The sequence below is a fragment of the Chelonia mydas genome, chromosome 10 (assembly GCF_015237465.2).
Source record: "Chelonia mydas isolate rCheMyd1 chromosome 10, rCheMyd1.pri.v2, whole genome shotgun sequence".
In the NCBI taxonomy this organism is placed as follows: domain Eukaryota; kingdom Metazoa; phylum Chordata; order Testudines; family Cheloniidae; genus Chelonia; species Chelonia mydas.
The window spans coordinates 2,150,001-2,167,203 of NC_051250.2; the positions used below are offsets into that span (position 1 = coordinate 2,150,001).

A 17,203-nucleotide genomic window follows, 5' to 3' on the forward strand; every position below is an offset into this window, starting at 1 on the left:
ATTAACAAAAACGACCTTAGAGGTTCCATTCAATCCTTGCCTCTGTGGATCTGCACATATTTTGGGAAGCTTTTCCTCACAGCATGTGACTAGGCGTTTATCCATTTTCCCATTTTCATAGACTAGCAAGCAGCCACTATAACTACACAGCTATTTCTCCTCCTCTCAAACACCTTTCTGCACGTTTATTGTATCGAACTGAATGTGGGGAACATAAACAGGTAGTTAGTTTATGCCACTGTCCACCACAAACCTCTCCCTTTTTAGTTTAATGATAAATATCTGAAATTCTTCCAAAACTTCATAGCTTAGATTAAGAGACAAGGAGTGAACCAAGGTCCCCTTGACGGTCAACCTGAACTTCATACTTCATGGGTATAAGATTGACTTGGCATTTGTGGAAGTATTTCAAAATTCATAAGGCTTCAAAATTCTGCTAAAAATTGCTCAATTAAAGTAAAACCAGAAATCATCATCCTGGAAATTAGCGATGATGTCATTGAGAGGAAGCCTTCCTTATTACTTTTAATTACTATTCAGTGCTTCAGTGACCAGCGCAGAGGGCAGGCCAAGTGCGGGCGGGCTCTGAACTTTGAGCAATACAGAGACCTTACCTGAAGTGCTTTGTGCTGTACTGCTGAGGGAAACATTGTAGCTGGAGGCACGAATGGATGACCAGGCACTAGTTGAAGGCAGCGCGGTGTTCAAAGATGAGGATGACCCTGTTAAAAATGTAAATTACACAAAGAATAGTCCTCTCAGTGAAAAGGCAACAAGAACTGAAGGCATGAATCATAAATCCAGGCACATGTGCCTTAATGTTGCCAGACTAGAGACACTTCCATTCCATTCAGCCCTCTCTCCCTAGTGAACAGAGTGGCAAGTGCTTTTGAATACAGCATCTAGAAGTTACTGTAACCAGAAAATATAGTTCCATTACTATAACCACAGCTTGATATAGCCTTGGGATTGCAGTGCTGCCAGGTTTTGCTTCCCCGCATGTTCAAATAATTGCTTCTCAGCGCCCTGTAAAGGGCTAATAGCATGTATAATTACTTGCTAGCATTCTCTGCATATTGTACTCCTGAGGGAATTCTGCACCAAAAAAATTAAAATTCTGCGCCACAAAATTAAAAATTATGCGCATAATATTTTAAAGTTCTGTAAAATACTGCAAATTTTATTTGTCAATAAATAAATGTGACTCCAGCATGGCAGTGGGGACCACTGGCTGCACTGAGGTGGGAGATCACCCTGAAGCCCCCACATCCCCCGGTACAAAGACTCAACAGTGAGGCTGCACCTGACCTTAACACACCAGGTGCAGGTGGGCAGGCTCAACTCAGGAGAATCGACATGTGTGGGGATCCAGGTGTGGGGTGAGAGGTTTCTGCGTGGGGCAATCTGGGTGCGGGCGGCTCAGTGGGGGATCTGGATGCACAGAGGCTCGTTGGGGTGTTCTGGGTGCAGGGACAATGGGATCTGCAGGGGATCCAGGTGAAGGTGGTTGAGGCTCTCAAGAGGGGTGTGTGGGTGTGGGGAGATGGGGCTCGGGGGGTCTCAGTGGGATGGTCCGGATGCTGGGGCTTGATGTGGTGGGGATCCAAGTGCAGCTGGTTGGGGGATCAGTGGGGTGGGGGGCTCATTGGAGGGGTCCAGGTGTAGGGTCATAGGGCTTGTCAGGGTAAGGGTTCAATGGGCCTGCTTACTGGGGGAGCCCCAGTTGCTGTTGAGAGGATGCTGCATGCCAGGCTCCCGCTTTCCCCTGCGATTCCCCTGTTCCCTTTTCTTCTCCACCCCCCCTCCCCACATTCTCCACCCCCTGCCCTATTCCACTCCCCATTCCTTCCCCACTGCTTCTTCCTCCCCTCACCCCCCCTTCATAGAATTATAGAAGATTAGGGTTGTAAGAGACCTCAGGAGGTCATCTAGTCCAACCCCTTGCTCAAAGCAGGACTAACCTTCCCTCATTTCCCCCACCCCCACCATGGGCATTTACTGTTGCACAGAATAGAAAACAGGAAGGCTCCCAGCACACAGAAGGGGAGCCTGACTGGCACTAGGATCCAGGAGGTGGCATTCAGCTGCAGAATCAGCTGAGCTGAGACACAGCCTCCTTCAGCTGGGCAGCTCTGCGCTGGCATGAGGGTGGCAGTGGCATGTAACCCCGTGTGCCCCCCCCACATGCCTTGCCTGTTTGAAGGGGGCAATCCCCCTCAAAAACCGCACCCAAGGTCGCCTCTGTCCTTCCCCCACCGGCAGCTTCCCCGCTGTTTTCTGCAGGGAAACGCAGGAAATCTGCAGTGGGTGGGGCATTTTCTGCGGGTGTGCAGTCCTGCAGAATCCCTCCAGGAGTAATATTGTTACCCTGCACCCAGAAACTCTGCTGCATCCACAGGATATTCTTCTAGCCATGAAACCTGTACTGTCACAAATGTTAAATGAGAATCTAGGGAAGTGGCAATCCTCATCCTTCAACAAAATGTCTCTCCAGGTAGTTGGATCGTGATCCACTTATACATACCACTGTTCCTGTCCCTGAGGTGGTCAACTTCCCGCACAGTATTAATTGAAAGATTGTTTATGACACTGCCAGGAGTGACGTAAGGGTCAGTTTCAGGGTCGATGTTTGGATAACCTTTCCATGGCTCACCAGGACGAAATTCTAGGAATAAAGATGGGGGTGGGGTGGGGGGGTGGGTGGGAGAAGAAACTTGAGATATGAAGTTGGCTTATTTCCTTTTACAGGCAATTCCTGTCTAAGCCCTATAAACTCTTACTCATGACCTAGATGCCCAAGTATCTAAGCTCCTAATTTATTCTCTCAATTTAATTCCCTCACTCCTACTTTTTTGCACCTCTGTCGCCAGGGCAAAATTTCCAAGCACGGGGAAGTTCCATATATGACAAAGTCATTGACAAGACAGACCTCAATAAGATCCCATTAAACGCATGGCCACAACGATTTTTACTTCGAATGCCTGACAAACACAGAACAAACATTACTGAATAGATACAAGGCACACAATGAGTTAATTAATGCCAAATTTTACCTGGTGGCCAGTTAACACTGCTAGAGCCATTAGGCGATTTGGCACGTGGCCAGCCATCCCCAACAGATCCAGGAGGACTGGCTGGTGAATTACTGCTGTTCAAAAAGTCATATGGAACAAATGGGGAATCTTCCAGCCTAAAACCACTTGAAATAGCACCTATTAAAGAAAACAGGATCATCAAATATTCTTCTCAACTGACCTCACAGAACTACAAACCTCATCCCTTGCATATGTGGCATATTCATATCAAACACAGCTGAAAAGGTTTACTGGGTCAGATTTTAGCTCCCAGTTGCGTCATTTCAAACTTGCAGTGGGCACAGCGTATTTAAGTCTGAGCAGTAGAAATGGAACATCTGCAATTTTTTTTCCTACTAAAAATGTGCTCCTGGTGATTTTCCAGGTCACGAGAAGCTGGTCATTAATAATCAGATCAATAATCTCAAACTCCTGGTGTTTTATCTGTTTGTAGTTCTTACCGACATAAAGACAGACATGGACATGGCAAGGTCTTCAGCACTCCCGTGTGGAAGTGAAGTGGCTGTTAAAACCATGGCTCTCAGTGGAGACTCTGTAGGTTCCCCTCTTTTCCACTATTGAAGGTCTCATGAACTGCCCCATTAATTGGCACGAAGAAACTATTATTCACCACCACACTAAATAAAATGTAACACCCATATGCCAAAAGGAAACAACAGCTACCAGAAAATCTGAAGTTTGTAAATGGATATGAATTTTCAAATGAAATAGGAGAATCAGATTTTCTAGGTTACTGTGTGCTTCATCCCCAAAATGAAAATCTTTCTGGACTGAATTCTAATAGATTGTATTGGAGGTAACATGGTTCCTTACATATACTTATTACTAATACAAGCCCTGTAAATAACAAATGCAAATAATTAATTACAAAGTAGGTTAGTAGCAATGTATAGCAATTAGCTTAATAGTACTCTGTATTTAAAGTATGTTGTCAAATCTAAGAAGAATTCAAATCCTGCATGTAAATTCATGAATAAGTCTATGGTCTAAAAGAGAAGAACCCTCCTTGATCCATTTGCAAAGTGCAAAGAGTACCTCTGCATACTCAGTCTCCAAAAAGCCTGTACTAACTATGTAGTAAATTCATTGACAAAGGTGTTTTGTAGGTTTTAGCTTTTTAAATAAACCTGCTGGCTAACAGCATCTGGCACAGAACAATGACAGAACTGACAGGGCAACTAAAATGTTAATCAGCTTTTTGATAATGCTCACAAAGGTGGGAGAACTCCAGGAAGCACTGGTTGTAGACCTCAATAAACCTTAAGTTATGTCACTGTCACTATCAGCAAACAAACGAACAGATATAATTGTCACCACAAAGTTATTTATGAAGTAATGATAACTTCCCGGGATATATGTATCTTCTATAGGCCCACAGCAGGGTCAGAACCATCAAGTTTCTAACATTGAGGTAACTCTTGTTTCTTAAGAAACTCAGGTAAGAGCAGCACATCTACTGGCATGTATAAATAATGATTAGCTTTCAGAACAAACAAGTGCAATACCACCAGATGTTTAGGGCAGTGAGGACTTTCCATAGTGTTAAAGCAGCTGACAAATCTAAACATACAACTAATGCAGCCCCAGAACTGAATTGCAATGAGAGACCATGTGAGGCATTTTATAAGTATTCATCTAGAGACTGTATGTCAAGTTTCAATCAGATGAGATTTCAGGTGATTTAAACATTGTTAAAATGCCAATTGAGTCTTGATTACAGAGTCACAGCACTGATTTGTGTTGTAGATTTGTTTGCTTATTCTAACATGGGGTATAGTAACCCTATTTTTCTACCCTTTACAAACACTCTGCATTTATATGTACATACACATTCTCAATCCAAACCTAAAAACAGAAGGTAAGACACAAAGACAAAGCATACATTTGTGGAGTTAATCCTATTGTAAACTATGATTAGATTAACACACAGTGTTGAGTTTCAAAAATTTTAAAAGCTGAAGAAATGTAAGCCTTTGTTTTAAAATGAATAATGAAGTGTTCCAATCCAGATTAAGGTAGGAACTAGTATTCATGGCCACACTTTAAAAACAGGCCTTTTTTCCAGTTTCAATGAAGTTTTAAAAAAGTTATCCTTCCACGCATCAAAGCTAGTCACGCATCAAAAGACGACTGGCTGGTGCTGAAGATACATAGCAAGTTTTAGTCTAAAACAACATTTTAGGACTAACAGAAATTCTGACAGAACATAACTACATGCAACCTTAGCACTGGGACCCCAGTATACTCCAAAACATAGGGAATGGACGTTTCATATGCACACAGACCTTGAAAAGTTTTGTCTGATGCATATGTAACGTCAGTGTTCTCACTAACAATGTGTTTAACGTACCATGTTTGCTGGAGTTTTGATCCAATGAGGTGTTAACAGAAATGCTGTCCACCGTTGTCCATTTCCTCAGTCGTGATTGCGGCTCCTTAATACTGCTCATATCCATGTTTACATTCAAGTTTGAGTTCATTCCTAGAAATACATTGGTTTATGAAATAGAGATACGATACTTTTTGTTTGCTAACTGCCATGGTTTTCCTAATTACCCTTTAAGACCACATTGCTTTGGTCTGCTTGGTTCATGCTTCCAATTCACTATGTTATATTTTAAATACATTAGAGTATTGAACACAGTGAACTTACTACAGACATAAGCACAGCAGTGCAAGCACTGAGCTCTTGGCTGATGCCCTCATGCAAAAATGCAAGTGGAAGGAGCCAAAGAGGAGATTATGAATTAGACCCATATGAACAATACACACACACACACACACTATAAGAAGTAAACATTCAAAAAATGAAATACAGAATTTTTCCCCCCCCCAATACTGGTCTCAGATCAGTATAAAAACTTTCAGTCACAAGCAAAGATATTTATTTCAAGTCTCCCCGAGTCCCAAAGGTAGTTTTTGGTGAGTATCTTTGACCTTATCTGTGTAGCAAAGTAGTACTACTATTCAATGAAAAGTCACATTCTAAAGTTGGCATCTTAAGGGACATCTCACTGGGGTCCTATTCAGCAGAAATGATATCTTGGCTTCTCCAGCTGGCATCTCGTTCCCGTGCCTGGCTGAGCTAGTCACAGGATATTTGGCAAGGAGATGCACAGGCATCGCTGTTTTTTTGTTCACATTTATCCATTTGTCCACAAACAACATTAATCCTGATTCAATACGAAACAAAAACAACCCACTTCCCCCAACCTGTGCTCTTTGCACGTTCTATGGAAGCAGTCTGGATTTGGAGCTAGAGTATAAATGGGGCACAGTCTGCCAAACCAGAATCATGGAAACTATCTGAACTGCCACTGTAACATTCTTGTATGGGAACCCAGTACTTAGAATTCAAGCTTAATGAACACACTGTATCAACTCTGGCATTCTACACTCACTCCAGTTCCTTCAGGGTACCCTCTGGCAAAGTCACAGGGTGATAATCTGAACAGTGAAGAGACAGCAGCCAAAGGTAGTTTAAAGAGTCTGAAGGCGATCCTCCTGATGCTGAGTGAAGTGGCAGAGACCTCATGGTCCATTACAAAGCATAACTCTGGAAACTTAAGGGGCATTTTGCCATCAGATCTCTATTTACAGTTTGCTTCATTCCTGTAAATCCTGCACATGGACCGTGGGGTAGCATTTTCATATACACCTAAGAGTCACAGGATTTCATGATTCATTTTACTGGCCTACTCACTTTCACTAGTCAAAGTTATTTCACTAGGAAAAGTTAAAGTTTGATATTGCATTCTTTTCTCAGGCCAACTTTTGCTGCCCTATGTATGGTCTCCAAAGAGAGCCCACAAGTAGATGCTGATGCCAGACAGGCTACCACTACTCTGCAGCACCCTTTAGGGAGCTTCCCAGCAAATGTTTCACTAACTGATAGTTGAACAGATGCAACATCCAAGATTCTGCAAATGTCAGACAACCATCAGATCTGAAGCAGTAGAAAGGAGAATAAAAATACGCCAGTGCTTGACCCCTCTATCTTGGGTTCTTTGCAAAGCAGTTGTGGGAAACACAATTGGTGCTCATTTCACATCAGTGATCTCTGCACCCTTTGCTTCAGCTCCAAAGAGACTAGTGCAGAGGAGTCCACTGAAGTCTCCACACAGGGTATGATGAGGATCAGAGACTGGAAAATGGCCACAGCCAGCTCATAAAGGGGGATTCCATCTTGTGTACAGGAAAGTCTGCATGGGCCAAGTCCCATTATTTGATCTATGTGCAATGGAGAATGAATTTCACCCTCAGTACATGATCGGTCTGGACCTGACCTCAGCAAGTCATCACGTAAGCCACCGTACATATCTGAAATGCTCCCATGGTCATGTTCTTGAGAAATGCATAGTATTTCTCTACAAAAGGAAGAAGATATATCCATAGCAGAGGAAATATTTTTAAGACTAATAGGATCAGGCTATGGGAGGGTGAGATATAGAAAAACTGAATTTCTACTGAAAAAGAGCCCTACCTTGACGCACACAGATTTAATTCACTTATCTAAAGTGTAGGGAGAGGCTGTCCTGCTCTGAATGCCAAAAGAAGCCCCCTATAATGCTGCAAAAGTATAAGCAGGAAATATAACAACCTTTAGGAAGAGGTTTCAGAGTAGCAGCCGTGTTAGTCTGTATTTGCAAAAAGAAAAGGAGGGCTTGTGGCACCTTAGAGACTAACAAATTTATTTGAGCATAAGCTTTCGTGAGCTACAGCTCCCTTCATCGGATGCATTCAGTGGAGATGAGTGTATCTAGTTTTGAGAGCTCATTCTTAATCTTTCCCTGTTTGCTGTAGAGGATGTTGATCAGGTGGTTCCGCAGTTTCTTTGAGAGCGTGTGGCACAAGCTGTCAGCATAGTCTGTGTGGTATGTAGATTGTAATGGATTTTTTACCTTCAGTCCTTTTGGTACGATGTCCATCTGTTTGCATTTGGAAAGGAAGATGATGTCTGTCTGTATCTGTATGAGTTTTTTCATGAAGTTGATACATTTCCACTCCTTACGGCTAAATTCAGTGCCTTGCATAATGACAGGTTTCAGAGTAGCAGCCGAATGCACTGCATGCATCCGATGAAGTCAGCTGTAGCTCACAAAAGCTTATGCTCAAATAAATTTGTTAGTCTCTAAGGTGCCACAAGTACTCATTTTCTTTAGGAAGAGAACTCTCCAGTTTTGGTTCTTCCTCACACTGTAACACTACTGCAGTCTGCTGCTAGGGATTGCCACCATCTTTCTTACTGACTCAGTTCTTCACTGATAAGTTTAGTTTATTCCAGCAACCTAATATTCTTATTCTTTAACTTTCACTTGTGACCTGGGATTCTCCTACACTTTTGATTTTATAATTTATATAGTATTAATTCAAAGTATCTCACAACAATTTTACAAACACTATTGTCACCCACCAGGGACTTGGAGTTAACCCTGGAAGTGAAACAACATCTGTTTAACAATGTACAGCAACATTACACAACAGTTTAAACCAAGGAGTGAAGAATGCTATATCCAGTTGAAACAGCAAGGGGAATTCAAGGTTGGCAAGATGTAATTACCCGATTTGGAATCTGGTAGGAGATCAGCATTATATATCCCTACTCTTGCAAGAAGTGCCATGGAATCGTTAATGACCACCAGTGGGCCACATATTTACATATCCTCTTAATTAGCTACCAAGAAGCTGGATCTGGACACCAACCAACAGCACCTATTAAGCAGCAGCTTAGGTTTCAGTCTGGCCACAAGCAAAGTGCCAGGGGGCTACATGCAGTGCAGCAGCACGGCCTGCACTAATCTACTTGCACCACATCATTCAATCTCTAAAGCAAGGGGATTTCAGCAGCAGAGTCTGTTAGAAAAAAATTTTTTTTTTCCTACAGAGTAGAACAACATGAATGCAAAGGAGACTAGCTCAACATAAGCAGCAGGACTAGAGAGATGTGCGAGCAAAGCAAACTGGGCAGGGAAGGAGGGAGAAACAGGGAATACCAATTTTAGGAAATATTAAAAAAGTAATCAGAAGGGACCTAAGGAAGGAAAAATATACAAGCCTGGAATTTCTGAAGTGGAAATTGGATAGAAGCCTGAAAGTGTAGAAAAAAGGGGAGAGAAAAAGGACATGATGTTTGCAACTATAAAAAAGTTAATTTGTTTTGCCTACAGTGATAGAAGTATTCTGAGTTCAGAGCTAACGTTTTTTTATGTAATTAAAGCAGCTGGATAAAACTTTTACAAGTTAGCAAAATGGTATTTGCTATCTATGTAATTCCAAAACCAGGGAAGACATTTTAATAGCTAGAGAAATAAGACCTTTCATGTGGGTTCCTCACACGGATACTGGAGTCACAATTATGTACTTAGGATTTTATGTCAGCAGCTCTGGACCCGCAGGGTCAGAAAGACAAATACAAGGAGACAGACATTGCAAAGAACTGAAAGCATTTTGCACTGTAACACAGACTTATTCACTGTTAGAGATGGTATGAGTTTAACTGGCCAAATTCTTTCCTGAACAGAGACAACAGGATGAGTCCAATAGACGGGGCTGCTGCTCTTCGTGACAGAGAAGCACTAACAGGATACAAAACAGGTTTGTTCCCAGAGGGCAAAACGCCAAAGAAAAAGGTAAAAGGGAAGATTCTGTATCCGGTGGCACACAAGCACCAGTTAACTGCACTAGACTAGCGATGGAGAAACTCACCTATAGGGAAGCTGCTGAATGCATTTATTGGTGATGGCCCTTTCTGGAGCTCAGGAGTAGCATGGGGTATGACATTCTCAAGGAAAGATTTCATGGCAGGCTGATGGAGTGGCTGCTGTTGAGATGGTGGAGTCTGCTGCTTCATTAACAGGTTTGGATCAAGCTGACGGGACTGTTGCATCATCTGTTGCTGCATACTAAGAGATCGACCCTTAACAAAAATCCACATCAGTCATGAAATAAATGGGGGGTGGAGGGGAATATCACATTTGGCAAGAGCAGATAAATACATTAATGCATTTTCCTTTGTATATTTTAGCTCAGCAAAATCCATCACTAAGGTTAAAGTGCATTCCATGCTGTGGTTCAAGCACCATGAAGGTCTCACTTACCTTGTCCACATTTGTAAACTGCTCGTTATTAACTATATTCTAAAATAAGCAACAAACAATTCTCTCAAGACAGTTTAAAAAAAATTTTTTTTTAAAACCTGTCTAAGATTGTACCTGCTGTTCCTGCTGTTGACGACCACTAGAAGGCATGCTTCTCTGATTCTGCGCTTTTTGCTGCTGAGCCAACAACCGCTAAGAAACAGAATGTTTTTATGAAGGGGCATAGTTCAGATAAAGTTTTTGATCAGACTTTAAAGTTTAAAAAAATAGAATGAGTAGGTTGTTTTGCTTACTTGTAACTGGGAGATCTGAGAAAGCTGGTTCAACTGGGATAGTTGGTTCAACATGGCTACCTGCTGTGGGCCAAAAAGTGGACTCAGGCCACCGTTGTTTGGTGCATACTTCAGTAAGGATACTGGAACCTGTAAAATGGGCCATATTATAGCATACAGGGTTTGACAGAACATGAACCATGACAATCTACAGTTGTACACTGGTAGATTGACAGTAACCTATGCAGTTAACCAAAAGTAAGACAGCACAACCATCAGGTCAACAAGAATTCAATGCTCTGAAAGTGTGAAATATGCTCCCCTATAAAAATAATTAGAAGATAAATATAGTAAAATATCAAACACGGACACTAGTAAATGCAAAAAAAGTAACTTAAAACATTACATTTTCACAACAGAAGGCACAAAAGTCTGGAAAAGCATGATTTAGGGTTCCGACACCAATTTTAACTCAACTGTGTTGCAAACCCTGCTTGCTTAATGCTATGTACCTAAGAGAGATCTTAAGTTCAGGATCTAAGAAAAACAAACAGAAAAGACTACATATGTGCAATGCCACGGAGTAAGCAACACTGTCAGAGCTCTAAGTTGTAATTTTTGATTGTGTGTGTAGCATTGGAACATGTAGGTTACTGCCCCGACTTCTGATTTTGAAAGAAACATTAGTGGAACACAGACGGGTCTCTGTCACCAGGAACGGCATCCTATACAAATGCTCTAGGAAGTGTGCACTCACAACTTCACTTCAGAGACTCATGTAATGCTGCACCAGTGCTTCTATGGAGTCCCTTCTAGTCTCCATACAGTCAAGGAACTCGGGGTTTGGCTTCAGGACATCCTCTGTAACTGGGAGAGTATAAGTAGGGAGAAAAGTGCGCTTTGGAGAGTTAGCTACAGGGTGGGAGGATCCAGGTTAAAGTCAGGGATGCTGCTGTCAGCATTACAGGAAAATCAAGCACATGCAGGTCTATTTAAGGATGTTTCCTATGGCTTATTCTCAGCCTCGCATTTTCAGATATTTATAAATATTTTTAAACCGTTTTTCCCCAGATCCAGCAAAGATTGTGTTGTTCACTAAGAACTGACTTTTTGGGTTGAGAGAAATTTTGGGTTGAGAGAAAAGTTTATTATGCCATAAACCTCAGTAAATGAATGGATAGAATTTGCTCCAAATTATAAGTAATTTTTCAACCGAGACCAAGTATAAACAATTGTACTCCCCCACTGGAATGTTTTGGAAACTGTGGATGACTGACAGTAAGGGAATTCGGTCATGTTAACAACAGTGGGTGCTCTGTCTCATATTACCTGAGGGGAGAGTAATGGAGGAGGCACTTGAGCACGTGAGTTAGGCTGGGATGAATTAAGAGGTTGTGCTGGGGGCTGCTGCATGCTCCTGGGCTGTGCTGCTATATTACCAACGCCAAACACACTGGGATTGCCATTCTGGAAAGAGAAAGAAGCATTAGTGACAATACCCCTCTTCTGCGGCGTCCCCCACCCCTATGTATTCAGAATTAGAATTTAACAGTATATCAGCCAAAACAGTAGTTGAGATGCTATTTCAAAGGAATAAAACGCTCTCATCAAGTAACATGCCAAGGATATGCACATGGCCTTACCTGTCTAACAGAATTCAAGTTTTGCATACCCAGCCCTGCTAGGGAGCCAAGGGCTTGGTTAGGTAGTGCACTATTTGAAGGGGGAAGCTTCATGTTTTGATTGGAAATAAACTGCATGTTTTGGGACTCGTCTGCTACAATGCCATCCTGATTGGATAGACAAACAGATGCGCAACAACCAGCCAGCAAGCAAGCAGAAGGGAGAAACCATTGCCAGGAACAGAAGGGAAGAGTCACATGACAGTCCAGCATCAACAGGAAACAGGCAGAAAACAAAAAAGACCAGATTAGTGTTATCTGCACTGCAAGTAGAAGAAGAGCGCTATATAAGTGCTTAGTATTGATAAATAAGTTAAAAGGACAAAACAAGTTTTACAGATTAAAAGTAAAGCCCTAATTTATCTCTACACCTAGTACAGAAGCTATGGGACAAATGGATCATAGCTACAGACTGCTGTCTGAATTCATGTTCGTCCGGGTTAGAGTTAATCTGTCACTAACCTTATCAAAATAAGGACTGCGATCCATGGAAGACTCTTTGGAAATCTGAGGACGAGAACCAGGGCCCTTTCCTACCACCCGATTGTAATCTCCAATGTTCAGGCCATGCTTATCCAACTCTATTCGTTTATCCTGTAATATTCCTAATAAGGTGAAGAAAGAAAGGCGATGAAGTTGAAGAGTCCAATTAGTTGCTCAAATACTTAATAGTAAATAAGTATGTACTATTCTATCACTGCTCTAAACGAGGCACTACTGAATAAGATGTTTGAATGATTTTAAACACCATTTTTCTTGTTTTGCCTTACAGTGCAAAAAATACTATGACGACTGCTATACGAGATTGCCACAGGACTGATTAAACAGATTTTACGGGTCTTCAGACAAAACTGACGGCATTGTTTTTGTGGAGAACATGGCAAGTCTCACATGGTGTTTGAAGTTTGTATTTCCAGATGTTAACCACACATTCTTAATACTAGCAGTAAAAATTTTCCTGATTTGCAGTTACATTTACCATCTTCCTTCTATTTGGATGAGAAAATTCCATAAATCCTTTAACAAGTACTTCATTCAGTTACAAAAATCCTTTAAAGAAACAATAGATAAAAATTATTTAAGATATCTTATCTGCATATACTAGTGCCACACTGGATAATTAAACCAGAAAAATTTAAAAATCCAATTTACTTTTCAAAATTTAAGAGCGGCCATACTGGGTCAGACCAAAGGTCCATCTAGCCCAGTATCCTGTTTTCCGACAGCGGCCACTGCCAGGTGCCCCAGAGGGAATGAACAGAACAGGTAATCAAGTGATCCATCCCCTGTTGAACATTCCCAGCTTCTGGCAAACAGAGGCTAGGGACATCATCCCTGCCCATTCTGGCTAATAACCATTGAGGGACCTATCCTCCATGAACTCATCTAGTTCTTTTTAGAACCCTATTATAGTCTTGGCCTTCACAACACCCTCTAGCAATGAGTTCCACAGGTTGACTGTGTGTTGTGTAAAGAAATACTTCCTTATGCTTGTTTTAAACCTGCTGCCTATTAATTTCCTTTGGTGACCTCTAGTTCGTGTGTTATGAGGAGTAAATAACACTTCCTTATTTACTTTCTCCACACCAGTCATGATTTTATAGACCTCTCATATCCCTCCTCAGTCGTCTCTTTGCCAAGCTGAAAAGTCCCAGTCTTATTAATCTCTCCTCATATGGAAGCTGTTCCATACCCCTAATCATTTTTGTTGTCCTTTTCTGAACTTTTTCCAATTCCATCACATTTTTTTTTTATATTAGGCGACCAGATCTGCATGCACTATTCAAGATGTGGGCGTACCATGGATTTACGTAGCGGCAACATGATATTTTCTATCTTATTACCTATCCCTTTCCTAATGATTCCCAACATTGTTAGCCTTGGCCGCCGCTGCACATTGCATGGATTTTTGTTTACATTTTGCCTTTTAGCTTATCCAATACAAATTAGCTATTCAGTTTAATTCTCTCTCTCCTACTGCACCATGCAGGGGACTGTAAATTTCAATAAAAAATGACTTAATGCAATGATCTTAATAAAAATATTTATAATTTGTTTACAATTTTCCTTACACAATCTAGAGTAAGGACCAAAACTACCTGATAATGTGCAATTCTGAACAAATTCTGCTCATCTTTGAGATGCACTCACAGAATGGTCATCTTGTAACTAGTGGATACTGTTTTTTCCTCCACAAGAGACTTCTACTTTCATTTTCACTCATTTACACCTTTCATTTTCACTCATTATTCAAAGTAATTCTACTATGTTTATTTGCTAGAGAAATCACTCAAACTTACTATGAATAGACCAGTTCCACATAAACAGAGACTTTCATTAATAAGAGGTTACAGTAAAGATAAATATACTGTAAAATATCCTTAGCATGTAAGATTCTTTTATAGATAATGAAAACCGCTGAACAGCTAAATTTGTTGTTTGTTTCTAAGAACAAACAAAATGCATTAGTGATTGATGCTGTATCAGAAATCTGTGTTTCCAGTAGGAACGAAGTGGTTCCGGAGGAGGCCTAGGTAGGGTTTTAAATTCATAGTTAGGCTCCCATCATGTAAACACTTATGCACATGCATAACTTTACCTTTGAGTAATTCCATTGCCATCACTGGGACTAATTACATATGTCAAGTTTCTCACGTGTGCAAACATTTACATAATCAGAACCTTAGTTTCTTTAGGGGAATGAGAATTTTATTTTTTAGTAACTCAGGAGAGGATGCAAACAAAAAGATGTGGAAGATTTGATAGTTAAATACAAGACTAATTTCCTTTATGCTTACCTCCAGACATGTCCATCTTATTGCTCGGTATGGTTTCTTCTGGTGATTCTCTCTGAAATAATAAAATGAATCAGTTTAGTAAGAACCGTTTAAAAAAAATTAAAACAGAAGAGGATCCAGATACAGTGAGTATTTCATTCAACTCTGCAAGAAAGAATAATCAAACTTCTGACAAAGCAAGTGTGATTTAGCAAGCCTTTTTTTCCTATTTTCCAACTTCTGTATCCATGAAGTAAGACATTTTCAGACACAAAAAATATTGTACATGCTACTAGAATTAAAACTCAGTAATGTTTATAAGTTTTTCAAACAGGTGTTCTTATATTGAAGATCTGAACAGTAAAGGAAAGGAAAAAACAAATCAAAGAAGAAAGGAGTTAATCTAAATTTGAAAATGATTTAATTGAAACAAGGGTATTTATCAAGCCTGACAAACATACCATACTTACTGAAAAACTGAGATTTGTGAATTGCTTAATGAATGGATTTATCCATGTTTCATCTTGTTTATTTCCACCTTTCATTGTTCCCTTAAAAATAAAAGGGATTACTGTGATACTTGAAACAGTCACCAGCACTTAGATTACATTGTAAGAAAGGATTAAATTAAAATGTAAACAAGGATTAAGCCTTCCTACATAATTGTACAACAGAGTTCAACGGGGTCCTTAATACTGACTGGGGCATTTAGAAGCTACTGTAATACAAAAGAAAAGCCAAACAAAAAAAACCCCACACCACACAAACTCCCCACACCTACACCTATCCACAAAATAGTTCCGGTGAGAGAGGCTTTTAGGAATTACATCCATTTTCTGTCCCTCAGACTTCTTGCATTCTTAAATTCCAGCATCACCTCGTAAAGTCATAATTACCTTTGTAGGCATTTTTTTCATGTACGGTGGCCAATTCAAAGATGGGTTAACTTCTTGGGATGAACTGCTGTTCCACATTCCAATCTCTACATCATCTTCTTCCTCCCAGCTGGTCTGACGACTCCCTGGCAATGACATATCATCACCACACCAACCATCTTGCATAGATTTAGGCCCTGGGTGTAAAGATTTTTCAGTCATGAACTCCCTTTAATGCAAATACATCTTAAGGTTGCCAGACTATATTCAATTGTTAAGTCAAACTATATTATTGTGACAAACCTGATATTCTGCCATAATCTTGTGAATCCAGGGAGATCAAAGGCAACAGAAAAAGAAGTCAACCAACAACGTTTGTTTTAACTTATGTCACTAGTTCAAAAAAAGCTGCTAATTTCCCATTATTATTAAAAATACTAATGAAAGTAGAATTTATCTTCAGTACCTAAGATCTGAGAAAGTCACTAGCAAATTTACAGAGCCTACATCTACCTTTTGTATTTATGTAAATGTCAAGATACAAGGCTTTTATATTTGAATGCACTATCAAACTTCTTGGTCACTATTTCACACTTCACCACCTGCATACTCAAAGAAGCTACAAAAGCACATACCAGGTTTACTTGAAGCCTGCTGACCAACAGAAGCATTTCCCCAGCCAGACGTGACTGCTGCATCACTGATGGGCTCTCCCCAGCTAGTACCAGTATCCATGGGTTTACCCCACGCGGACGTTCCATTATCTACAGTAGTGGCAGGAGTAGAAGGCTCTCCCCAACCTTTTTAAAGCAGCAGGAGTTATTGGTGAGTTTAACAAGTCTTAAAACATTATGTAAAATGCTGAGGGGTTCTTTACACTCAAAATATAATACAGCACAAATAACTAAAAGCAAGATAAATACACATTTTAAATCAAGTAAAATATTGCAGTTGTAAGATTCTTCATGAGGAAAAGACTAAATATAACACCAATTCCATACATGAAGACATTACATTTTGATTACAGAGATTTCTCAACTGAGAAGACATTAAACATCTAAAAACTACACTTCAAATTGAAGGCTTTCCTTTTTTGGATCGGATTCAAATGCAACTGAAAATTACTGGAAGGCAAATACTTTCTTAGATATACTGTGCAAGCTCAACTACCCTTTCCCTCAATCTATTAAGGTCAGAGCTCTTTTTCTGAAGTCCAATCCTGCTATAGCAATATAAAACTCCCAGTGCCTTCCCTCACCAAAAAGTGAACAGCAAAGTGCCCTCCTCACTGTTGGCAATAAAAATTCTGTTTTAAGCACACAGGTGAAGTCTGGAGCCTGCACTGTACCTTGCAGACACCTCTTAACACCACTCTGTTTGCTATAGAGGCTTAAAGTTAACGTCA

The 17,203-nt window shown here is 40.5% G+C and overlaps 1 protein-coding gene across 26 annotated transcripts in view; it reads right to left on the reverse strand.

Annotated features, from left to right (window-relative positions):
* Window positions 1–17,203, reverse strand: part of TNRC6A (trinucleotide repeat containing adaptor 6A) — a 166,346-nt gene that overhangs the window by 4,945 nt on the left and 144,198 nt on the right. For 12 of the 26 annotated variants that reach the window (XM_043523873.1, XM_043523874.1, XM_043523870.1 and 9 more), the window contains 14 exons: window positions 16,434–16,598; window positions 15,820–15,995; window positions 15,385–15,474; window positions 14,945–14,996; window positions 12,609–12,751; window positions 12,108–12,254; window positions 11,794–11,931; window positions 10,486–10,614; window positions 10,307–10,384; window positions 9,801–10,011; window positions 5,446–5,577; window positions 3,054–3,212; window positions 2,525–2,665; window positions 615–722 (listed from right to left, as the gene is read on the reverse strand). In XM_043523873.1, the coding sequence (XP_043379808.1) occupies window positions 615–722; window positions 2,525–2,665; window positions 3,054–3,212; window positions 5,446–5,577; window positions 9,801–10,011; window positions 10,307–10,384; window positions 10,486–10,614; window positions 11,794–11,931; window positions 12,108–12,254; window positions 12,609–12,751; window positions 14,945–14,996; window positions 15,385–15,474; window positions 15,820–15,995; window positions 16,434–16,598 (1,869 nt within the window). The remainder of the gene's footprint in view (window positions 1–614; window positions 723–2,524; window positions 2,666–3,053; window positions 3,213–5,445; window positions 5,578–9,800; window positions 10,012–10,306; window positions 10,385–10,485; window positions 10,615–11,793; window positions 11,932–12,107; window positions 12,255–12,608; window positions 12,752–14,944; window positions 14,997–15,384; window positions 15,475–15,819; window positions 15,996–16,433; window positions 16,599–17,203) is intronic. The other 14 variants (XM_027821079.3, XM_043523880.1, XM_043523878.1 and 11 more) reach the window with 3 other exon arrangements.